General features: G+C 43.7%; 1 protein-coding gene across 1 annotated transcript in view; it reads left to right on the top strand.

Annotated features, from left to right (window-relative positions):
* The window catches only part of kif26ab (kinesin family member 26Ab), a 65,166-nt gene that overhangs the window by 21,354 nt on the left and 17,536 nt on the right, over nucleotides 1–26,276 (top strand). The window contains exons 3-4 of the mRNA XM_053336294.1: nucleotides 3,881–4,354; nucleotides 9,569–9,780. Coding sequence (XP_053192269.1) covers nucleotides 3,881–4,354; nucleotides 9,569–9,780 — 686 coding nt within the window. The remainder of the gene's footprint in view (nucleotides 1–3,880; nucleotides 4,355–9,568; nucleotides 9,781–26,276) is intronic.

The following is a 26,276-nucleotide window of genomic DNA, read 5'->3' as shown; positions in this document are numbered from 1 at the left end:
CGTGGTGTTGTACTGACTCATTTTGAAGAATGTTTCCATGCTGCTAGAATAATATAAGAGAACCCTTGAAGGGGAAGGAAAGGAAGGAAGACTGAGCAATTTAATCTTAAAGCCAACTTGCACTATAGTTAACCTGGCTCGTGTTTCTGTTACTGAAGGCTTACAATGAATACAGAAAGGATTGAAGAACAACAAACGTCTTATTTCAATAGTGCCACTTCTGGACTAATTCTGGGCAAATTGCACTTTGACTGATGTTAGAAGAAAAATAATTACATTCAAACAGGACATCACAGATCAAACAGAACAGAAACAGTTCAGATAGTTCACAGTCTGCAGGCTGTATCAGGTTATATCAGAAGTTTTCACTTCATTATTTCCCATCATAGATGCAATTTTGCTTCATTTATCTTTCTGTCACTGCTGCAGTGGGTCATGGGGAGCTTTTCTTCTGGGGAAATAACTGTTGGGTTCAACTGGAATAGAAAATATGGTTTCCCAGAGTGTTTTACTTTCAGTGGAGCGTGCCTAAAAGTCTTTTGGCTAGTGTGGGGCCTCATGCATTTCAAATTGCTATGACCTTCCCTTGATTTAAGTCAGCTTGCTACATCTGGCCTGGCTCTCCACATCAGAGGTATATTAGATGCTGAATGTGGAAACAGTCATATGGCAGGCTCGCTCTGTCTGGTTAGAGAGAAGGTGAGGTGGACGAGATGGGGTAAATGAGGTGTGATTTGAGAAAAATCTTCTGTGTGATTTTTGCTCGGTTCTGTTTGCACCCTAAGGAGGCAAGTGGGAGAAATCATGCACATCTTTCTCCCGGTCCGCTCATCCCAAAGTAGTTACGGCTGAGGTTGTTTCCATCAGCCTCTGGGGATTGGCTGTCTGTGATGACACTCTCCATCAACCCAGAGAGACAGTCAGTTAGTTGGGCTGCTCTCTCTCCTGCTGCTACTGCCCTGGTTTTCATCACAGTTAGTGTTAGGGACAGAGACAAACTTAGGTCTCTAAGGGTTGTGAATGCTCATTCCACAGGCAGAGTTTTCTCTCCCCAGTGTGCTCAGCACACCTCCTTTCCATAATAAGGCCATAGCATCTGACTACATTTGTCCCCAGAGTTTAATAAAGATCAGTGCTGACAGGCAGTAAACCAGCACAACCACCCACAAGCCTCCAGGCAAGGGCCACAACCCCAGCCTACCTCCTCCCACCTTTCTGTCTCTCTCTGTTCTCTTTGCCTCACTCGTGCAGCTAGAGTATTTCCATGGACAGAGCTCGGCTCGAAAACCAAAACCATCTCCCACTTGCACTTAACAATGGCTGAGGAGTCAGAGACCTGAAGTAGCTCCACGCCTCTCTGCCAACGGGAATGCTTTGAGCATTCTGATTGTGTTGATGCCGTACATCACATACTTCTCTGAAGCACTGCTACTCTTCACATCCACTTGCACCTGTCAGTAATAGATCATATGGATAACATACAAAACAATATGGCTTCAGGGCTGAGTTCACTCATGATATGTTTCATGTTTTTCACTTTATACTTATGTCTGTCTTCTCAAACATGTAGCATGAACATGATAGCTCAAACATATAAGGCTGTTGAAGCTTGTGAGGGTGATTTTTCAGATTGCTGAAAGTTCAATTTCTATGTATTTATATTCAAACCTGCCTCCCCAGAAATATTGTAAGGAACATATCTGGATCTTGATGCCTATTTTTGCTATCCTCTGTCTCCACCTCTCATGAGTTGTGTACAGATGGTTTGTGTGGCCTTCAATTTCATCATACCCTCATCATTCTCCTCCACACCCCCAACATCACCATCACCCTTCTCATCATCAGTGCCATCATCCTCATAAGCCTTGTGGCCCTGACCCTTTATTCACTCCACTGGGTATAAAGCTCACAGACAACTTTACAGGAGAAGCCCGCTCTCTAACCTCCAGAAAGAAACTGAATAGCAGATGGGCTCAGCTTTGTGTGTCTTTTTATTAGCTGCCCTAAATCAACACCTAACAATGCATGGAGAGAGATAGAGGAATTGATTTCTTCCATCTACCAGTGCCCTGAGGTGGGTAAGGGCTGGTTGGAGGGTAAAAGGTGAGGGGTGATAGAAGGGTGGAGTTGATTGGTTATGATCTCGCTTAAATTTCCTGTCTAGGAAGCATGTATGAGGCCAGTCTGGATGGTGAAAATAGCACCCAATGTCACTCTAATTTGTCATAGACTATTTCATCTTATTTCAGCAAAACTGTCCTGTGTTGTCCATAAATATCCTGCCTAGTAGAAAATATCCTGATGTCAGGATCATGCAGCGTTAGGTACATATTTTTAAAGCTCTCCTAGCTTTATCATATGTCTATTGTAAGCTTCTTACATTTAAATCCATTCATCATTAGGATCTACACCAGCATCAATATTCACTTGATACCATATCACACTTGATCTACCATTATCTGCTGGTCATCAGCCCATCCAAGTCTTTCATTTGCAGTGAGATTTACAGTGTTTTCTACATCCTGTGTGTATTTCTTACTTGTACTTAGGTTCTGTCCCTGCCTGCTCAAGTGTGAAGTAGCCAATATAGTAAATCATTAACCGGGACTAGAAAGTAGTCCAGTCCAGTCTTGTGCATGGTTGTCCATTAAAGTCATAATATGGAAATTCTGCTTATCTGTAAATTGAGTATTATTCTGTGGAAACTGTAAGGTTGTAGAAAGGTTACGTGATAGTACTATTAATATAGTACGTGTTTGCATAGAAAGGTCATCTAAAAGTCTTTGTATTGAACTGCTTACATGGGGGGAGATTTAGAATGCCTCAGCCTGCTTCTATAGCCTCTGTGTCTATTGGGTTAGCTGTATTAAGTGGCACTGCATTAGGGCAGTGGATTGTTGTTTCCCCTCTGCTTCACTCCTCCTGATCACCTCCGAGGTTCCATGGAGCAAAGGCCTCATAAACATTTATGTATGGGCTGTGGGTTCCTATCTTAGGCCATGACTCCACTGGGCAGGAGCTCGGTGGCCCTTTATGCCTCTTAAGAGACTGTGTGTTGTCTGTGTGTTTGTGTGTGTGTGTGTTTGTTTCCCTAAAACACAGAGAAAGTTATGTTCCACCCTCACTTAGGATTTGAATAGTTAGCTGATGGCTCTGTGTGCTTCCAGTTTCCTGGAGGAGGTAGTTATTTTCGCATTTGGCAGCTTATCACATGTTTTCATGCTGGGACACTTAACATATGTAAATTGTATAGCTTTGGGCGCAAGAGTCCCCTCAGCTGTTGTTTTCTTTTGTCATTCCTCACAAGCAGAGATAAACACCCTAGGGAATAAAGCAAAGTGAAAGGACAAAACTCCACTGGAAACCAACTCTAAAAGCTGTTGTAAGCTGAAATCTGGAAATCTGCACAACCTTCTTATTTCTAAAGCTTAAAGAAATAAATAAAAAGCACATTTTTTTGTTTTTTTTCATGAGCCCTCTATGAGATCTACTAATCCCTCCAAGCCTTATTTCAGAGTTATCTCCTGACGTTTGGCTTGTCTGGTGTCCCCAGAAGAAGTGTAATGAGTGCATGTTTGTTGAATCTGATCAGCAGTCTTAAGTTGCATGTAGGAGAAAACAGCTCAGTCTAAATAAACAGCCACCCTGGAAAAGAGGAAGTGGTTAAGGCAAGAAGTGAGGGTCCCAGAGGGCATGCAAGAACCACACTGTTCACAGACCACTGGCACGCCTGGAAAATGTGAACAACGTACAGGATTTGTTTTTTAAAGAGCAGATCTTGAGATATGCTTCAGTGCTACATGTTGCATGCATATAGTTTGTGTGTGTCACTATTATGAATGGTGTTGAAACATATTTCTTGTGTGTGTCTACTCTGCAGGACCCAGGATATGCAACTTTTCTGTTTGACCAGCTCCAAATACCTGGGAGACACGAAGCTGGTGTCAGCTGTTGCCAGGTGTGCTTCACGCCTCTCCGCCAACTGAGGCAGGAGGCTCTACAGACGCTGCATGCTCCCATCCTGGCACTCAGCTCAGACATGCCTGCGCTGCCTGCCACATCATGTTTACCACAGCCCTCTAGATTCACCATGTCATCCTCCAGCACCAATGCTAAACTGTCCAAAGGCCAACCCATTGCCCACTCTGTCCTGCCCTTGGGGGAGCGTCACATTGTGCCAGGATGGTCGCAAAAACCCTCAGTCTCTTCAGGTCCTAAGACCAGTGTTCAGGTGACGGTGGCAGGAGGGCAGCTCACTGGAAACCTGAGCTCTGTCACCATCCAGGCACAGCAGTACCTTGAGGGCATGTGGAGCATATCTAGGGTCAACAACTTCCTCCCTCAGCCTAAACCGGTATGTCTTTAATATCTCCTTTATCACATTAATATTTCATTCCATTCTTTTAGCTGCCATGGCCACTTAGAGCAACCTTTTAAATAGTGCAGTAGTAGAATTATCTTAAATTCCTAGGGGGACAAATGGCTAACGATATTTGGTTAAGTGCCCTTTTGAAGTTATGTGCCATAACTCCATTATGTGTTGGGAATATAATAAAACTGAGAATTTTAAAGCATTTTTAAGAAGGAAGTGATGAGAAATATTCCCGAATAATCAAATTGAATTTTAAAAAAATGAAATGCTTAAAGGCTTTTTCCTTGAATTTCGTCAAACTGAGTTGTAGTGCTCATCAGGTCAAGTCTCATCACTACAAATGTCACATGTCAGACCTTTTGAAGAAATGAAGCCTTGCAGAGAATCTGTGAGTCAGAAGTCTAGGGGAGTGCTGACCTCTCATTCCTCAGTAGTCAAGCAGTGATCTGAGGTCAGAGGCCATCGCAACACTAATCTGCTGACCTCCTCCTCAAGGGCATTTCAAATGACCACCCCATAGCGTCACCATAACTCTTTTCTCATGTTGGATAGTGCTTTGTTTGAAGTCTGAGAGACTTGGAAAGGTCCTGCGTTTTGCCCTTTGTGTCATGGGAGGTAATGACTAATCATGCTGTACCTCTTTTATGACTTAAACTAATACATTTGAACGTTTTATCAGTTTTCATTGTAATGTAAACTTTACAATAAACACTGAAAGTGCTGACAGTGGCTTCTGGCATATTAGAGTGTACTTCTGGATGCTGATTAGTCTCTTCCTGCATTGATGGGGACATCTGGTCGCTGACCTGATTGGCAAACCTCTGTGACATTCTGCACCAGACAGACTCAGTGTACAGAACAAACACTAGTTATCTAGTCTTTAATATTTCCTGTCAGATTTATACAATGTAAAATTAGGCATTTCTGTTCAACCATGTTGGAAACTGCAGTCTGTTACAGGCCATGGCAATGTTATTCCCTCCTCCCTGTTTGAAAATTGAAGACAGATTCTTCACTCCTCCTTTTACTCCTTTAATGTCAACAATGCCTTTAGAGATGGTTTATGGGCGGCCATCAAAAGCTTTTAACTGCATGTATGCAATCTAGGCCAAATCAAACAGCCTGGTGCAGAAGGGAGAGGCTGACTTGTGTTCTCCATCTATGTGTCTAAAAGCAATTAGTGGCCCTTGGAGCTGGGATGAGTTGCTCAATGCCACATAGCTGAGGTTGGGGCCTCTTTGGACAGAGAGAAATGTCCCTTCAGGACATGAAGTTACAAACACAACAGAAATGGGTGTTATTTTCTCAAGCTTGTTTCTTTCATTAAAACCAGATCCCTCAGAATGACAAAAACCCACACCAGCTCTCGTGGATTGGGAGTTATGCCGTGCCGAAAGGCAAGAGCTTTATGATGATTCCCACTTGGTTACTTTGTGGGGAGAACATGCAATGTTGTTCAGACAAAGACGCAGAGACAGACTGTGTGTGTTAGACAGAAAGAGTGTGTCAACCAGGGAGCCTGGGGCACTCCCACACACAGCCCATTATAGGGCACCTTGAATCTCCCATTTGCGAAAAGGCTCTGGTTAACATCTGGAATGATGTTTGTGGGCTTTGGAATTGAAACTATCTGGCTCCCTCTTTAGTTTTGGCTGATATATGAGTGTAGCTGTCTTGAATTGAGCAAATGGCAAACAAATGCACTTTTCTGAGATAGCAGGTTTGTGGAGAAATTTAGTCTCCAGCATGTCTAGAACCTGATCCAAAGCTTGAAATCTGATAACCTTCAACTTCACTATTACTGTGTAATTTTTTCGAGATGTTTTCACTTTGAATTAAGATCTTACAGTTGAGGTAATCCAAAAAATCATATGCACTCAAAACGTCAAATTGACCCAAATTTGTGAGTCACCCTGTTCTCCATTAAAATCCACAACCGCTAGTGCACCCATCTACAAAGACCAAGTGCTCTTGACCCATGAGGGTTTCTGTTATTGGCCCTCTGGTTGCCTGGTGCCATGGCCTGCTCCACTGTCACCAATTTGAAGCCCAGCAGATGATGTTGGCTGCTGCTGCTCTAGTGCAGCTGGGCTTGCATGGCAGTGCACCACAGATAGCGACGATGACAAAAGAAGAAAATAATTCAGGAAGGAAAGAGAAGGATAATTCCCACTTTTGCCAAATTAGGAAACAATTTTAAAAAATGTGCAATTATGTTTTAGTATAAAAGCATTGCACATTTTCTGTTAAATTAGCTGTTTCAGTCCTTTTCCCACATAATGGGACTCCACCATCGTTAGTAGTCAATTTTCAGTCAGTTACTATTGGTAACAGAGGCCAGTTAAACGCGACAGCCCAGATTAACAGAGCCTATTTCACTTAAGCAGTAATTGTCTGTTGACCGCTGGGATCAAAGGTCACAGGAGAGTCCTGGTACACTCAGCTTCTGAGGGGAAGATGGTCAGCTGATTGGATGCTGGTGGCCTGCACTGCTTACTTGAGACTTCATAGGGAGAACTCTTTCTCTCTTCAGATCCTCATGTTCAGTCTTTCACACACCTTCTCTTTTCCTTTATGATCAAATCTCTCTGGGTTTGTCTCTTTCCTCCTCTTCCTTTTTGTCTTTCCTTTCCAGTGGCAAACCAAGGTAAATGGATCATGGAGGGCTGGGGGTTAAAGGGTTGAAGGCCAGCTCATTACTGGCTTGGTGCAAACGGCCGAGCACACATGGCTCCACTGACACAGCCTAATTACCTGACCGGGGGATAGATTGTACTTTTCAGCTAGAATCAGGGCCAGTCTAGGTCCAAGGCTGTGGAAAGAAGCTTGGCTGAACAGCTTAAGTCCCCAGTCTTAATACAAGGGGGAATACTCTTTGATATACGCTGTGATGTGCTAAAGTGTGTGCATGTGTGTGTGCACATATGTGTGTTTGAATCCATATTTTTTTATCCAGTTTGAGCTCACTCCCAAAACCCACCTGTGGCCAGCTGTCCCTATATGATCCTGAAATTGGCAGCTATTTGATTTTAAAACCGACTCTGCAGTTCCTCAATCAGTTACAGATTTGATGAGCTATACACATCAGCTTCCTGTACGGCTGCGTGTGAAGTGCTCTGGTCTTTCGTGCCAAAGTGTAATGGGTCTACTTCTCTGGAATGCGCAGAGTTCCCAACCTGTCACCGACACCAGCATGGTGCAAGGCTTTCCGCTCTGGAGGCAGCGTGAGGATCTGTATTTGGCTCATTTCAGTTTGCAGCCAGCTTTTCCATCGTGTCCTTTTCAAGTCATAACTTCACACTCTGCAGCTTGATATCTGACATAACCTTCGTGATGAAGTCCCAAGAGAGCGAAACCAGACCTCCAAAACAAGGCTGCTGATCCTAAGCTCTGATAACAAAAGGAAGAAATGGGAAACGCGGAATTCATGCAGAGCATGAACTGCTGGTCCACTGTTTGACAAATGGTCAGCAAAGGTTTCTGGTAAGAAATAATGCAACCAGGCTTTAATATAGCAATATATCATACTGCATGTAAAGCTAACAGTGGTGGCACTCTGCAGAGCAATAGTTAGGCCTCTCATGTGAATGTCAGAATGTAAGTATGTCCCCACATCCTGATGTATAGCATTCACATGTCAGACTTGGCATATAAATAGTTCAGCTGTCAGGCCTGTGATGACAAATGGCAGATAGTCGAAGGCCACACACTTTATAAAAAAGATTGTAAAGGATGTTATTTTAGTTGCCAAACATGAATGTAGGGCAAACACTGAGGTGGTAAATATGCAGAGGGCCTGAACTGTGTTTATAATACATATCCTGTCAAATGGTAGTGAGGCTGCAGTGCTGTGTTGTGCTCCATTCAAGGTCGTTGCTGATTACACAATGTTCATGTGTCACTGTAATAAATGTTTTTAGGTAAACTTTGGCCTTTATTTATTTAATTTCCAATGCTGAAAACCCAAAGAACCAGTTCTTGGTAGCTGCTATTGATCATTGTCCTGCAGGATAAACTAGCGGCTCCGGTGAGGTTTAACCTTTTGTCAGTATGGTGACTTCAGCTTAAGTGCAGTCCCTGAGTTGGTTCTTTGTTTGTATAATTAGCTCTCTATACTCCTTGTGTTGGAGTATGAGTAATCAGTGAAAAATGCAGGACCCAAAGCTCCAACTGAACTTAAATGCTTCATCTTCACCAAGCTGCAGCATTTGCTTCAACCCTAAAGATAAACGGAGGGCTTAATATAGTAGTGGCCTCTATTTTTACTATGTAGCTCTGTGTTAAAACCTTTTGAACCATATTAATACTTTAAACCTACTTCATGCTTCATCAAAAACTGCATCATGATCACAGGCATTATGGTAATCTGTATAAAACCTTTTGTAAATTTGTCTTCTATCAAGACGACATTATCAAAGAACAAATATAGAGCCAACTATATTCTCCAGTGTTTAACTTTAACCACAACCACAAAAACAAAGCTTTTAAAAAAATGATATAATAGTAGTTTATTGTCTTTTCATTATCCTGCTCTAAATCCACTGTGCTGATGAAACTGTTACAGCTGCAGCACAGATGTAACAAATATGAAGGCACACAGAGCCTCAGGGCTGACATAAGGGTATCTCACCTTTGTTTGCTGCTGTTCAACTGCAAAGCTTCCAGAGTAGAGTGTGCCTATGCAAGCACAGTTTAGCTACCTTATAAACATTTAAGCTATGAAACAGATCTCACCTCTCACATGATTGTTGATTTGTTTACTCCCCTTTAAACTTAGCGATTAGCCAAAATATGACTAAACCTGCAGGATGACATGTTCCTCACTCCTGATGAGTAAATGGCCAAATTAGCCATGGAGGTATAGATATGATCAGGAGCAGAGTGAAGTAAATTGCTAGTGATTTAATTACTAATTAAATGTAGGTTATCACTTAATTACAGTAAGCTTCAGCCAGAGCAACCTTAAGATCTTTGCCAGAATCAATGAATGGTGCAGCTCTTCTTGCTGCTCTGTAGGGAGCCCTGTGCTGTGGATACTGCTGACTCCCACAACTGTAGCTGGCTGCAGCAGCTGCCCATCCATCTGTGGCAGAGGAGAGCAGAGGGGGAGTAAATGGAGTGGAAGGAAAGTGGACAGGAATGGTAAAACCTGTACGTGGCAGTTGTGGTCTTATCTATGTATCTGTGTGTCAACAGGCCCAGGGTTTGATGGGGGAAGCAGACAGGGATGTCACAGCCTCGGAGGCCCCAGTCACCACCATGACCACCACCACCACAAGCAGCAGCAACAGCATTTTGACGCCCTACCAACTGAGGGGCTCCAGCCAACCGGGACTCCCAGCACCCATCACCAGTACATCCACCTCCCCCTCTCCTTCCTCATCTGCAGCAGCTTCCTTCTTCATTAGGTAAGCACCTCCCCCCCATCACATCAATTCACACCATGGCTGAGTCTGTCAAAACGTAGATAGATTAGATTTAGCTGTTGTGGTGTTTAAGGAATAATTTAGTTTTGGTGTGAGATTGAGTGATACACACCTGCATGCGTTCATGCTTTAGAGTGTGTAGGTGTACATTAGGAGATATGCACAGACTCGCCTTCAAATGTCTGCCGAGTTCATGGTTCATGGTGTTAACTTCGATGTGGGACACCTATTCCATGGAGTTGTTGTTCTTGCCATGGTTGAATTACAATGTACCTTGGGATATGCACCATCATGGAACTAAATGAACCTTGAGTTACAGGCACCAGTGCCCCTGAATGGATAATAGAATTACATAATTCAATATGAAGAGAGAGCGTCTCACGAAGGGAATTAGGTTAAAGCTGAGTATTGTCCTGAGGTATTTCATGTTTAGTTATTCATTTTCTTTGTTTTGCTTCTTTCATTCCAAATAGCTCTTCAGATATTTTGGCTGTGTGTTGAATGATTTTGCAGCCTCAGCTGGAGCGGGAGCGTGCTATTCTGTATTTTGGTGAAACCATTTGGTCCCTGTGTATCTCAGGCTAAAAGAGGATTTTTCAGTACTGTTTGGCTCCAGTGTTGTTGTTGCCCTGGAGAATACTTCACCCTCTCCAGGCGGGTGGATGGCTGGTGCAATGTGCTATATTGTCATTGACAGATTCCCTGGCAGCCTGGTCAGTGCATACATTCCCTGCCTCTACTCTCTGAGGGGTGCTATGCCATAATGAATGTTGGCGAAAGAGAAGCCACTAAGAATGATGCATAGGACCATTGAAGCTCTGCACCACAGGAGGCAGAGGAAACCGGTGAAGGGACTTTTGGAGTGTGACAGTAAGCCCATGGGGGATCACTGTGGGGCTTAGCATTTCTCCAAGCACCCCAAATGGAGTTTGTCTTGCCAGCTTTAACAGGGTCAGAGTACATACATATCAGTGGGACCATGAGGCCTCGTCTTTGGCTATAGGGACATTCCAGATCTTCCACTAAATATGCAACTTCCTATGCATCTCACTTCCTGTCACAAGAGTAGTAGACCTGAACAACAGTGAGGCGTGGCCCACAGCTAGACAGGGTTAATTCCCGACACAGATTTATTAGTTCTCATGTTTTCTTTGGACCTGAGCTCAAAAAGAGTAGGATACAGAGCCATGTCTAGCCAGACAGTGTGAGCTAAACGCAGGAAAAAAGAGGGAGGTGGACTTGTTTTTTCCCCTGTAGCATGTCCTGGTGGGGCAGAAGGGGGTGGAGATGGAAGTACAGTGAAAAGTTCCACCTTTCATTTCATCCCAAAGATAATTTGCTGCCAAGAATGTGGTGTTTTACTTGGCCTGGAGAAACACAATGAGGATGGGCCAGCTTTAAACAGCATCACATTCCACAGATATAGAAAGGGTGGTGGAGATGCACTGTGGTTGATTTGAAGCACACCCACTTCCTGATCCTCTGCAGCTGTTGCCTGCAACAGGAATATCATCATCACGGTCATCATCATCATCATGTTGTTATCTTTGTTTCATTTTTCATCTGTTTCATCTGCATCACTGCAGATTGAAATGTAACATCCCAAAAGTCAAAATTAATTGAATCAATCAACAGATTTTCTTGTTTTCTTGCTGTTCTGCTAGTGCTTGAATTTAAACAAGAAAATGTGATGAAATTAGTGTTTTAGACTTGATTGAAAACTCATATCTGATTAGTATTCCTTTTTGTACTTGAAAGATACAATTAGTCGGATGCATGTTTAAATCCAAAGAGCCCAGGATGTAGGAGCTGAATAACCAAACAGCACTTTCTACCCCAACGGAGTGGAGACGGCTCCTTAGACACTTGTCTGACATTCACTAACACTGTTCCACTCAGAGATGAAATTTTAATTAGAATGCAATTAACCAGAGTCTAGCTGGTCTAGCCAGTGTGGTGCTGAGAGAAAAGATGAGAGCAATGAACAATAGGAATCCACTGTTTAATTTTTCATTGGAAAATAAGCCAACCGTTCAACTGGATAAAAAAACCTTTAATTTGTTTCATTTATGATGTTTACTGAATTGAAAAATCATTTTAATATAAATGTTGATGTGATAACTACAGAGCCCCGCAGGTCAGAGTCACATTTTTGATAAATCTACCTCATGAATTAGGCTAGTAATGTGTCCCCACAGATAAATAATTTGTGCCCCCAAATTACTTAATTGTGCCTTTTGTGTTTAGGGTAGTCATGCTGAGCCATTGGGGGAGCATCCAGAATGTTTTTTTCCACAGCACAGCAAGGTAAAATCAGTTATTCACCTGTTGGAGGTGTGCTGTTTGCTGAAAATTGAGCATAACTGAGCCATTGCACAAGTAGCTACAAATATCTCCACATCTTGTTGTCGTCTGCTGCGAGGCTGTAGTGGCAACGCATTTCATTTTGGGTTGGCAGACCACGGCTAAAGCGGACGAACCCAAGCTAATGGAAAAACTCTTTAAATACCTTCAAAATCTGATAATAGTGTTAAATGATAAAAACTGAACTTACAGGATGTTTTGGTTACTATAGTTACAAGTTAGCAAATTAATGAATTCTTTCTCTTAGATTTTGACTCTAAATTAATGCATTTATTACAGTAAATGAACTTTGAGGATTGTCTATTTAAAGCAACATCTTTTTATTCTGACATTCCTTAAGCATTTTTTTTTGGACAACAACAGACTGTTTGTGTTAGTTAGTATAGATACATTATTACAAGGAACTGGCTATTTGAGCACATGATACCCACCAGACTGTGTTGATAGAAGAGAAACTTAAAGTGCTTTTAGTGTCTGTGTTGATGCCTGTGGGGGGATTTTCCCATCGAAGACCAACAGCTGTGAATTATCTGGTGATGACTCTATTTTCAGAGAATACAAAACGCCTTTGATCACACAGTGAATGTATCTTTTAGAGCTTTTTTTTGTGTGGAAATTCCAGTTATAAAATTTTTCTTTCATCCTGCTTCCTGTCTCTGATTATTGAGGAAACAGAGACGACCCCAGGGTCAATAATGACCAATTGCCAATTAGACTGACTATACAGTTGCAGGGAGACAGAAAGAGTCAAGGGTCAAACTCTGACCGAATGGTGTGTGCGTGTGCATGTGTGCATATCATTATGTGTGTATGTGTATTACTTGGGGGGTGGGGATAATGAATTTAGAGCCATGTGTTCAGCTGACTTGCACGTTAAGCACTGATTGCCTTGTGACAGAGCATATGATTAGTGTATTGACACAGCGTTGTGTAATGAAACCAGGCAGACCTCGCAGCAGGGGCTAGACTGTGTGACTAACTGCTGCCTCACAGATTCTTCAACTCATCTTTCTGTTCCATTAACACCTACTGATTGTGACGGTGTGTTTATTACCCACAGGGCCTGTGGGATTTGTCATTGCACCCTACTGCGAGGAGTAGACTGCTCAGTTTGCAGTCTATTTTTCTCAGTGTGCTAATTTCTACATAGCAGCATGAGATAGTTTCTGTGGTCTATTATTGGTCCCTTGTTTATGTTTGTTTGCTGGGGGTTAGTCCCTCTGTCACTTTCCTCACACTAATCATATTCACTTTGAAGGTTCAAGGAGATAATGAATAGAAGGCATAGGAAAGACCTTGAGGGCACATGACGTCAGGTGAAGAGTCAGGGGCACCTTAGACTACAAAGGTGGCACATAGGCTGGTGGACGGGCTATTTCAGAGCTGGGACAGCTGTTTGCTGGAATGTGGCCCTGGAGGAGTGTCAGGAGGAAGTGGTTTTATGGTCGTCCATCGCCGCCCTGCAGCTGCTGCCCAGGTGAGTGTTTGCGCAGTAATGACTGTGATTGTGCAGAAGGAATCCTCCTGTAATTGTGGCAGCAGGGCCATTTAGCCTGTGTTCCTCCTGCACACACAAGACCCTGCTTTTGTGTCCACATCACTCACTCTGCCCTTCATCCCCCAGGCTCCTCTGAGTAACCATAGAAACAAGTCATTAGCTTGTGGGAATAAAATGTGACTGATTTTTCTTTCACAAGTGGAGAGTGGAAATCAGGAAGTTGAAATAGGCCTCTCTACTCCACTGTACTATAATTTAGTCAGAGGGAGGGACAAGCATCTCTTCAATAATGAGTCCTGCGTGTGGAAGTGGAAACACTGCGGGATCACAAGTGCTTGTTCTAAGCAACATATGTTGGGTGACTTACTAAAGTCCATTGTTCAATCAGTGTATAGTGTGATTGTTTATAAAGTTTTTATGAGGAGTTTGGCCACTGAGTGCTTCCTGTTTATTTGTAAGGAAGGCAGTGATGTCGCCATGCGTTGCTGGAGGAGATAGTTCAGTGAGGAAGAGCCAGCCTGCATTCATGCTAGTTCTTTCATGGTAGGGGTGATCCACAAAGAGATGCTAGAAGCAGACAAAGCAGGACAGTGCTGTGTTTGGTTGGTTTTGCTGGTGATTGACAGCAGGGATCTCTGTCAGTGAGAGGCTCGGCAGATTATGTGGAGCAGTGGGGTCTACTGAGCACAGAGAATCTGGCCCACATGACAGGGAGATAAAGATACAGAAGAGTGCAGTAGCTGCCTGGGACGAATGTGCTTGTAAATGTTGTCATTCAGAATGCGTGCTCAGGCTGATGCTCCATTCTGACAGCATCAGGAGCAAGAGGTCTGTTCATGTGGAGAAGAATATTGGATTCACTACCATGGGAGTCAAGTAAGTTGTGTTGTACACAGACAACAGTGAGCTCACTTGGGTGTGTGATACCCCAATGGTGTGTGTTTGTGTTGTATGTGCAGACAAATGTGTGTTTATGTGTGTTTTTTCTGCTTTTGCTCGCTGAGCTGCAGCGTCAATGGTTTTTCTTTTCTCCCCATCTTTCTCTTTCCTCTTTCTCTTTACCTTCCTCTCTTTCTGTGTTGCTCTCGCTCTTTTCCGCTCTGTGGAATGTGCAGTTTTGTGCAGTTGGAGTTGGACTGTCTGTTCCCTGGAGGTGAGAGGGTAATGGTTTTGTTGTCAAGCCACAGCGAGATGGATTCCTCTACCGGAGCGAGAGTGTGAGCAGAATGTATAGCATGGCAGAAAACACATCGCTGAAACACTGGCTCCATTTTGAGAAAACTACCACAGTGGTGCTGAATTGTTAATACTAGCTCTACCTCCACAGCCTGACAAATGAGAATTGATTCATATTAATCTGTTGAATCTGAGCAACACATGCCCGGGGCACCGAATGGCTCATCAGAAGTATTGAGTGGGTGGTAGCTGGGATGGTTGAGCTGCTCTGTGGTATTTGTCTTTGTTTACTGTGGGATAAAACACCAGCTGTTATTTTCCTGCCATAATCAGGCTGATGGGACTAATGGCTGCCTCTGTGCAGCGGCAGACATAGTGGCAGCACCAGCTGAGGCCATGAAGGGGCTGCTGCCTGTAGATAAGCCCAGGTGTGATTCCATCCATGGCCTGCTAGGCGCCGTCAAGGCTGAGGTGTTGATGGATATCCAGCCTCAGGGATCTACAGCAGGTACATACATCCTACTACCATCATGTACCTTCTTAACCATCCTTAAACAGTGATGGGTTGACTCCTTCTGATTCATAATCCCAGACATAATTGTTTTCTGACATAAAGATACAGATTCAATCTTTGTCATATCAAACATTGCCATAGAAAAGACCATGTTCAGACAGCGACTCTTATATATTGCTTACTGTAGGAGTATACACTGAATATTGCCTGAGAAATTTTAATTTGGATTCTGCATGTCACTCTTATAATTTGTGTTGAGAAGAATTTACTACACAGTTGAAGGACAGATCTTGAAGTATTGGATTCCCATATCTATTTCCGGGTCTCATCCCTGAGCTATACGATAACATGGTTTGATAGTGGTGCCCCCCCCCCCCCCGCAGCACCAGGGTGATGTCCACTGTTGTGATGGGCAGCGTGGAAACACTTGTGCCTGTCATCATGAATGGCCAACAGCTCCAGTGATTGGGTAAAAGAAAAGCAGAGGGTTTGTTGCAGCCTGCATGAGGGATAACCCTGTGCCCTCTTCCCTGTTCCCCCAAATAAACCCCTGAGTCAGGAAGTCTGTCTGGCCCACTCACACAGCCTCGAGGGGGACGCATAGGAGGGGAGCTGACAAACAAAGGACCGAAACGCTGACTCAAGTCTGTGCACTCACCCTGGGTCCACGTGTACTAAGCCCTGTGGGGAGAGGGGAAAGTGCTACCATCCTTTCCTGACAGATTCCTTTCACACGTAGAGAAATGAGAGGATGTGGAGCATATGTAGACTTCTGTCCTATGGGCCTGTCACTTAACACAAGGCTGCCTTTGTCTTAGTATGTTGGTAGTGGTGATCAAAAAGGCAAGGTTGTGTGTCCAGTTGTGTGTGGGCAGGAGAGGTCAAGCCCTCAGCATTAATCCATTTCCAGCTCTGTTTGCCTGCCCACATTAAGAATTCCCCATTCAGTTGGATAATGACTCTGATAGTTGCCCACAGGGCTCCATGATCTGTGCATTAGTGTTTAGTTATCGTGTGCAAATTCTTTACCCCTTAGCCTGTTGAATGGATATTATGCTTCATGCCTGTGGGGGCTGAGGGATGCCATCTAAACCTCTTTAGTGTCCCTTGTTGAAAGGTGTCATGCAAATGGAGTCTATTATGATTGTCATTACAGCCACAGTCACTTCTGCATTGTGGCAATGTGAGAGTGTGGTGGAATAAGAAAGGGTGAATTGCAGTAGCTGGTGGCAGGGAATATACGTTGAGGAAATTTATGACCTATTATGTGCAGACGCAGAATAGAGCTTCTGCTACCACGAGCGCACCCTGTCTTTATGTCTTACAATCCAGACAAACAAAGACGGCTCGTGGTCGGCCTCTAAGGCATCGCTGCTCCTCGGCGCTTAGGCTCACCAAGGCCTTCTATTCCACATGAATAACTAATAGCTACCTAATCAGTGGTAGTAGATTGATTTCCCCAAACACTAGTGCTTTATTTTTTCAGAAACACACACACACATAGCACCCCCATCCTTTTTGTCAACGGGAAGGGCCTAGCTTTTTTTTTTTACAGATGGAGATCAGATTACCATTGAGGATAAGACCATTGTCAGGACAGGTGATTTAGCTTTTACCTCATCACCCACAGTCGCATAATAGCTGGACCATTTCACCTTCATCAGGTCACAGTGTCTTTTTAAAAAATCTCCATCGAGTGGTAACTTGGCTGCCGGGAGTTTAAAATTGTTCAGTCAGCCAAAATGGCAACTGTGGGGAGTTAGAAACGAGGAATAATGGGATTGATGAGACTGATGAAACATACTGTGTACTGGCGACAAAATTTATTATGTGCAGAATTAACCTTTGGCTACACTAGACAGGCACAATAAACAGAGTAATCAGGCACATTACGACACAAGGGGAACATACAATAGTGGAGCCCCTAGTGCATTTTTCCACATCACATTTGTGTGCTTCATAGCAGAGTATTAGTCAGTATCATGCAGGATATTGTGCCCCAGTACACTTTTTTAGGATTATGTATTAAATAAGTAAACTCCTCGGACACGTGCAAAACTGCTGTATCAAACTAAAAGTAGCGACAAGGGTTTATCTCCTCTTTGTTTCTGTCGCTGCTTTCTGCATGTGCGTTGTCTTGAATGGAGAGGATTATAGCCTGTAATCGGTTCATGACCCAACACGTGAGAGCCAACTGTAGTGTGCTAAAAATCCCATTATCCCCATACGCTCTATGTGGCCGGGTGAGCGTTGCTGTGTGTGTTTCTGTGGTTGACTTTATGAGTTTGTGATACAGGATAAACTGCTTAACTTGAGTAATGCGGTTGAAGTCACTAAGTCTTTTTTTTTCCAGAGCTACATTTCTTCATGCCGTTAGACCAGTATTTCTCCTTCAGTGTTGACTGTAGTGTGTTTATTGATCTGCATGATCTAAATAATTAATTCTCTCTTTCATCCAAGGAGATTTTTGTACTTATTTATTATTGTAGTTCTATTTATATCCTGTTCTTTAAGGAAATTGCACCTTAAATCTCGTTGAAATTCTATTTGACTCTTTTCTATTAAAAGACATTTCACTCCATCCTCTGCTCCCAGATCTGCTATCATGGTCATCTTGCTGATAGCACAGCTCATTTCAGCTGACTTGGACCCCCTTCAGTTTTTGTTAGGTTGCCTATTAACTTGAATATAGATGAAAGATTAAAAAACACATGTTTGAACTCCTCTCCCCCCGCGTTATGTCTCCTTGGACGGCCCTCTGATTAATCACTCCCAAATGTCCTAAGCAGCCTGCGGGCCTGTTTGTTGTGATAGCTTCTGTGTGGTGAAGAGCAAATAAATAATCACTAGGTGTCTTGCCCTGGCAGCAAGTGATTAATAAAGCAGGGAAGTGGAACAGAAGTATGCTTGCTTTCTTTCCTCTCTGTCTGTCTCTCCCACACTCAACATGCTCTTTAGTTCTGACATGGTGTAATGTATTGATCTAACAGGACATTATTTTTGATTGGTGAGGCATCTCATGTTATTAATAGTCCAGATTTGGCCTCCACTAAGTGCTGCACTGATTTCCAAGATAGGAAATGTCATTCAGTCAGCAATGACATGCCAAGAGTTTTTGTCTGCATGCCCTGTAGCAGCTTTCCTGAGGTTTTCAAGGGAAGACGTGGGTGGGATGGTGGGTGAATCGGAGTTCAACGTGTGTATTGAGAGTGTGAAGTTATTCCAGATACTCTGCAGCCTTGGAGAAGAGCGTAGCAGAATACCTAGAGCAGTGTCTGAGGAGCAGAGTGAAAATGCAGTGCAAAAGATGAAAGCAGCTGTTAATCTTTGTCAGCAGTGCCAGGGGTGGGTAGGCTGCAGTCTGCAGAGCAAAGAGGAACATGTCTTCATTATCATGTGTCACCCATCAGCTGAAAAGGTGAATTTTCTTCCAAGACTTTTTATTTTTGCTGGCTTAACCAATTTTGACGTGATAGCTGTGCAATTTCACATCCAAAGGTGCAGTTTCTGGAAGCCTCTGGTAAACAAGTTAGGGTCAATTGCTAGAGATTTTCTTTTGAGGACCTTTTGACTCCCATTGCAGGTATTTCCAATTCTTTCCTCTGGGGGCCTTAAATTGGCCCCGTTATCTCATTGACTGACAAATGTGTCCTGCAGAGCTAAAACCCTGTGCTTTGTTCACCTCTCCATGGCCTAGTGTTCAAGCTAGTTAAGGACATATTAGCAAGATGTGAGCCTGAATGCCAAGAAGAACAATAAAATGAACAGTAAATAGATTTATAGCCCCTGACTTTTACCCCCAAATTTCCTTCCTTTGCTTGTCTTAAGCTCTCCTTAAGCCCCTAGTTTGGCAAGGGAGCTTTGTGGCCTCTCAGTGTGGGGAATGGGGGAATAGGTTGGGGTGTGACAAGCTGTGGGGTTTGTGGAGACGTAATGCTTAATGGGCAGAGCAGGAAATACAAAAGCAAAAGGTTGGTGTTACAGGAATGAATAAGGGTTTGTCACAAATGCCCGTGGTGTGTTTATGTGCTAAAAATATTCCCTCCTCCATCTTTAAGGGGCTAACCTTGGCATAGACACAGAGCACCTTCTTTACACAGTCCTTTGGGAAGTGAGGGTATGTTGGCAAGAGTGTTTTTCTCTTGATCTGATGTTTAAAGCCACACAAGATGAATCTGCTTAAGATTTTTCCCTTGAAAGTTAACGAAAAAATCAAAGTAAGATGGAGGGACATGTCCCTGTGTTGATATAAGCCAGTTGCTTTCCCTGATCTCCTGTAGCACCAAACCAGGCTTTCTTGAATATTGATGAGTTTTTTTTACTTTTTGGCACCAACTGTTCCATTTATTCTTGGCCGACTGGGGAATCCCATCTTTGGGAATAAAGCAATTCCAAGCTGGCTGTGGCATAGACCCAACGATCATTTTCCCCTGTTTCTTTCTCAGGCAGAAAATGATTTACCTCCTCATAAACAGAGCCTCACTGGCACAGAGCCAGACCCAGTGATCGAAGAGAGGTCTTGGCTGTACACCCTTATGCTCACTCTCTCGTTCTGTCTGTGTCTGTTGCTTTTTCCTCTTACTGTATTTGGAGATTCTTTCTCCTAGTCCATACCAGTGAGCCCTAATTTATTATTTTTTCATCACCATCCTTACCCCTGCACTGCTTTCCTCCCGGTTCCCACTTGCACTCCCTTTCTTTTTCTTTTTTTCAGATGTTTCAAATGATCCCCCGTTATTCAAGCTATTCTCCAGAGGATGCCCTAATCCCTCGTTTTCCACCTCAGTCCACAGACTGTTTCAAAAGGGTTCTGAGGAGGCCGTGGCAGAACGGGTTTACAAACCCGTAGAATTTGGGATTTATTTACGCATGTTTCTCTCTTGCACTCATAGGAGAGCTCTTTTGAATCTGCATTATGACATGAATATGAAAAGTCAGTTGTGAAAGGCACTATTAGTTTTTTGGAGAACATTTTCTTTTATATGACAACACATTGTATTCACAGATGTTACATGAATGCATTTGGCCTTACCTAATTGGCCAGGGATTGGTACAGTGAAGATGTGTGTGCAGCCTTGGGCTGTCAGCAGTCAGCACACAAATGATGCCCCATTTGGTATTCTGTGTCCAAGGCCAGACACTGTCCAGGAACAAAAGGCTTGTTGAACACCTTGTTGGAACAAAGAGCTTTTCTAAAAGGCCTTGGCCCAATGTGTTTGGAATGTGCCGGGCAGGATATTGCTCAGCTAACTGGACATCACATTCATTGCTGTCTGGTTAAGCTGAGATCCGTTTATCTATTTCTGAGGATTTATAGAAAGTCTATAAATCCTAGCCTGGAGGTGTTTGGCCACTTCCTGCAAACTGCTGCTGTGTAAACTACCACAGGAGAGAGGAGCTCTTCCTTCAGACTACTATTAAAACAGCCAAGCAGGAGGAAGCAGTCAGTTGAAAGCTTCAGAGCTTCGGATTGATAAGATTCAACTGACAGCCAGATAAGGCTGTTAGTTCTCTCTTCCATTTTAATGTATCTTGGACTGCCTAAGGAGAGAGGAAACACATTTTTCAAAATGACTGCAAAGATCTGGGTTTTAGTTGATGCTAATCTGAATAAGATAGCCTCACTGCATGGAGGGGATTGCCTGCTTCTGTATCTCCAGGTGGGAGCTTTTTTTAGCAGCTTCTGTGAAACTTGCACATTTTTGTCACAATTAACATTGTTGAACCACATTCCAAGATTAATCGTTGTATTCAGGATGTTGCAGTCTCAGGCCTTAGTTGTTTTGAGTGATTTAGAGTAAGGGAGAGGAAGTGAGAAAAACAAAATTAATGTTTATACCAGTGGTCTCTTAATTGCAGGGGGACCTTAGCAAGGAGACAGGCTCATTACCAGACTAAACCTCAGTGCCACACAGAAGGTTTGGATGCTTAGTCATATTTTTTCTCTCCAAGGTTTGTTAAGTACTTCCAACAGTCTGTTCATCTGTTATTGTCTCAAAGCGACATATTTCCTTTGTTATTTTAAGAGCTCCCTCAGAGTTTAGGGGTAATGCATATATTTATACAGATATGACACTCAAAGCAAAGTCGTCTCTTATCCACTGCGATTCAGCCACTATTGAGTGACTCTGAGAAAAAGCTTTTTATGGTGAGGAAACGTTTGCCTCGTACTTAATGATCAGCATCCTGACCTCGCTAGTAAATCTTGTCTGGGTGGGCCTCCTTGCTGCCAGGGCTGGTTGGCAGAGTATGACATCATCTACTCTTGTCTGTGCACCATATGTATGTGTGTGCACTCACGGGTTGATGTCATGGACTCTTAATCACCACTGAAGCTTAACAGAGGCTGGGTCAGGCTGCGAGTGACCTGGGAACATGGCCATTTAGGCCAGCACAGATATGCAGATTTGCTTTAATCCAATCCCAATTTGGCAAAGAGCAAACCGTGCAGCAATGACTGTTTGCACTGTTGAGTCCGAACATCAGTCTGGTCTGGTCTGCTCTGCTCTTGCCTTAACTAAACTAAGTCTGTTTTTCTCCTGTAGTTGAGCTCAGATGGTAGATTTATGTTATTCCCCCACACCTTTGGGGCGAAGGGCTGTTTGATCATGTCAAGGGCAGCCCATCAATAAGACAGTGTGTACTGATTTTAGCTCAGGGGAGGTTTCCTATTGATTATCTTTTGAGTCAAAAACATAGCACCTCACCTGATAGACCAACACACATCCACCCCAATCAATCATGACCATCTGCTGATCTGGCATTTTGGGCTTGACAGTCTGTCTAGCACACAATATGGCATCATGCATCCATATCCACTTTAAAACATTTAATACATGCCTTTACTCATTTATTGAGTGCAGGACAAATTCTGAAAGTCTCATACAGCAAGTTAGCCTAAATCATTGTGCTGTAGTCATTATTATTGCATAGTTTTGAGGCTGGCTGGAACCCAGTATTCCCATCACCATTCATGAAGAGCTATTCTGGCCAGCTAATCAGCAGCAGTGTGAGCCAGACTCACTGTGGGAGCAGTACAGCAGTCTGATATCAGACCAAGTGATCTGATTCCTGCATGAATGGCCAGAGCAGTCTTATCTTGTCTGCAGAGAAGAAAAAGGAGAATCAAAGAAAGGAAATGTCAAGGATAGTAAATGTGGCCAACATGGTAATTAGCTACAGAAAGGGGTTACCTCAAGATCTGTATAGCTGCATTGTAGAACAGAGACAAATTTGCACAAACAAGCTAATGGGTGTGCCAGCTAATGATTCTCTGGGGCTGAGGAATTTCTCTTGTTAATTTGACAAAGCTTAAAAAGAGGGCTTGAGTGATAACTGACCACAGACAAGAGTGTGGCTTTGAAAGTATCAGACAAACACAGCTTCTCCACTCTCTCTGTTTTACAGTCATTGACCTCCTCTCCTCGTTCCTCACTGTCACTCCCTCCATAGGCGAGGACGGAATCTAGATATCCTTTCTTGAACAAAGGCACCAGGAGACCTTTTATTTCAAATGGTCCTTGATTTTACATCTGTCTTCCTTTGGCTCATTTATATATATTAAAATCATTATCTGTCCCAAAGGTCTGTTCAGAAGGAGACAGTGATGGAGCTGAAAGGCTATCAGGACACTTCCAACTGTGACTGTTCCCACTTATTACATTATCTTGATATATAACACTTGAAACCACACACAAGGCAGCATTGGGAATGAGACTAATGACTGGTTGCACTGTCAAGGTGACCAAGGTCCACATTAGTATTGTCTTCTACTCATTGACTGTTCAGTAATCCTGATTCAAATGGATTCAGTGTTATGAAAGCAAAGCTTCAGAAGACAGTTCTTGCACTTTGAAATAAGCTAACCTCAGGCAAATTAATTTGACACATGGCAGAAAAGCCGAACTTCCTCCTTGTAAAGGTTATGTGATATATCAAACTGCTTCATTACTATACTGCGCTCTCCAAATAGGTAGGCAGCGCAGGATTTTATTTTTCTCTTTTGCCTCAAATTTAATCCAGCAGAGTTCATACAAGGGGCACTGTGTCAGAATGAGAGAGGCAGAGAGGGCTTGGTGTGTGTTTGTGCTGAATGTACTTTCATCTGGCAAGCCTCACACCCACTCTGTCTGCCGATATGTTGTAGTACGCACTCTACAGCCAAAGCAGCAGCCTTTCAAACGGGACTGGCTGGTCGGGGGCTGAGAGAGTTTACTGGTAAATTGGCAGCCCAGGGAATACAGGGCACTCTCACCCCAGCGCTCGCCCACTCAGATGCTTTCATTCCCCTTTTTACCCTTGACCATTGACTGACTGCACTCTCTCTCACTGGCCAGCATAAATCTGCCTTTCTAAGATGTCATCTGTTCATTGTCTGCCCTCTCCCTCTCTCTCCTTTCCTCTCACTCTTTTTTAATCTCTGTCAGCTTTCCTATTGAGTCAGAGCATCGCTCATTCAGGCAATCCATCTTTGTGCTCTTAAGTACTGTATATCCTTCCTTATCTGGGTGTCACGCCTTATGATTAATAACAGTCTCATTCATCTGGTTAATTACATCCTTCAACAAAGGCAAAAAATTACAAATGTGCACAAGTGTACTCTCACTACCCACATAAACACAGAAGCACACATACACACTCACACTCATGCATGCATGCACTGTAGGCATACTAACCAAATCTGTTTGAAGTGTGGGACCCTAAAAGAAGAGAGGGCTCCTGTACACATTAAGTATTCATCTGACGTGCGGTGGGGTGCAAACGCGCGCTCACATGTATGTGTGTGTGTGTGTGTGGGTGTGTGTGTGTGTGTGTGTGTGTGTGTGTGTGTGTGTGTGTGTGTGTGTGTGTGCATGTGTGTGTGTATGTGTGTGTGTGGAGAGTACTCGCAAATTGCGCCGCGAGCAGCCAGCAATCGAGCGCTGACACCTTGTCTGGCAGTCAGAGGGAAAATGGGCTGGGCTGAGAAAAGAAAGAGAGAGGGAGGGAGGGAGGCAGGGATAGAGGAGGGAGTGTGTGTGTGTGGAGAGAGGCAGGGAGAGAGAGCGAGAGAGAGAGAGGGAGAGAGAGACGCAGGACAGCTGCCAGCATTTCTCCGATAGCAGGAGAAGGACAGAGAAGCGGAACAGGAGTAGGAATTCTCCTCATTCTCAGCCACCCAAGGAAATCTCCCAGCCCAGTTTGGCGTGCTGGTTCTCTCCCCCTCCTCCTGCCTTTGAGCTGCAGAGACTCTGGGAAGGACCTGGGCGTCAGGACCTGCAGCCACTTGCAGCAGCCTCACCACGGTGGATTTACTGAATGAGAGAAAACCATGCAGCCTGTGGGATGAATGCAGAATTGGATGGGAAAGTAGTGAAGAACAGCAAAAACAAACTGGAGTGCAAGGTGTTGTTGCGTTTTTGTATCCTTGAACTGAAGTTGAACTTTTGCCGGTGAAGAGGAAGGAAAGAGTTAGAAGGGTTTCAGAAGCGTATGAACAGACAACGTGCTCCTTCTCGTCCTGACATCATTTTTTCCTCTTCCCAAGAAGCTTTGAGGACTGCCTGCACCTTCTCACTGTGAACTTACTGCTTCTCCTGCAGGGTACTCATCCTGTCTGCCCACCTCCAACCTGCCCCACCTGGCACTTGTTCCATTTAGTTACTATGACGCCTACGCCTCCTCCTCCTCCCCCTCCTCCTCATCCTCATCCTCCCTTCACCCCTCCAGCTCCTTACAAACCTCTGTGAAATCAAGTGGAACCTCGATGATTGTGATCAGAGCAAAGAGGACCCCCGTGCCCCAACTAGTGAGCAGCCCCGCCTCGCTCTGTTCCCGGCATATCAAATGTGCAAGTAATGGAGAACACTGACAACACAGACATGGATTGCAAAGTTGAACTCTATCAGTTGTTTTTTTTACTATGAGCATAAACTAGATGATGGATTGGAAAGAGCTGTAAGTATACCATTGCAGCATTTTCTTATGGTGCATGTTTTTGGCATTCAACAGAGTGTGACTATGTGAATATTTCTTACAAACTTAAAACTGAAACTGACTGATTTCAGAGCCTCTGCTATACTAGATGCTTTTTTTCCTCTAGACAAAGTTGTGTAGGAAAACAGCTTCATTAGCATAGGGGTTGGGAATGAACAGGTGGACAAGCTGTTATGGGCAAAGAAATCTGAGCCTCTCCTCACTGCCTATTTTACATTGACTGATCATATAGTTGAGAGAGACAGAGAGAGGAAAAGAGAAGGAGGGAGGGAGAGGTGGAGAGAGAAAATGACAAGCAATTAATTTCCCTTTGTATTTGTGGTTATGGTGAAAAAATAGCAGTATCGTCCCTTTTTTCACTTTTCATCCAAGAACATGTACATCAATTGTCATTGTGCAGCATGAATTAAACCTCAAGGTTACAATCCCAGCTTTGGGTTCGGTACACTCCTCATTGGTCAAGACAATTATAAATCACTATCGTGCTCTTACCAGCCTTTTTTCCCTTCCTGGGGTCTTATGGTGACACCCTGATGCCTGATTTATCTCTTTGCTGAAAGAGGAAAGAGACAGAATGAGGTGAGAGACAGACATGGAGACATGGTACATTTATCTTGAATGAATATTCTGCGGATACCTCTCATAAATGCGCATACATACTCACAAGCCCACATACACACACACATGCAGTCGTGTTCAGCCACGTGCACTCTAGTATAGTTTCCCCTTTCTTTTACTCCGTCTCACATTCATCAGTTCCATCTCTTTTTTTTTTTAAAGTCACACGATCCGGCTCACATGCTATCACACATAGGCAGCTCCCTGGGGAAAACCATCTCCTGTAGCCTTCTTGAATGCAATAATTATTCCATCAGTCGGCAGTGTGTTCTCTGATTGTGCTCTTGGGCTGTCGCTGCAGGGGGCGCACAGTGGAGAGGGGGGTGTTGGGGA

The sequence above is a fragment of the Scomber japonicus genome, chromosome 16 (genome assembly GCF_027409825.1).
Source record: "Scomber japonicus isolate fScoJap1 chromosome 16, fScoJap1.pri, whole genome shotgun sequence".
Lineage (NCBI taxonomy): Eukaryota > Metazoa > Chordata > Actinopteri > Scombriformes > Scombridae > Scomber > Scomber japonicus.
This window is presented reverse-complemented; position numbering and strand designations above follow the sequence as displayed.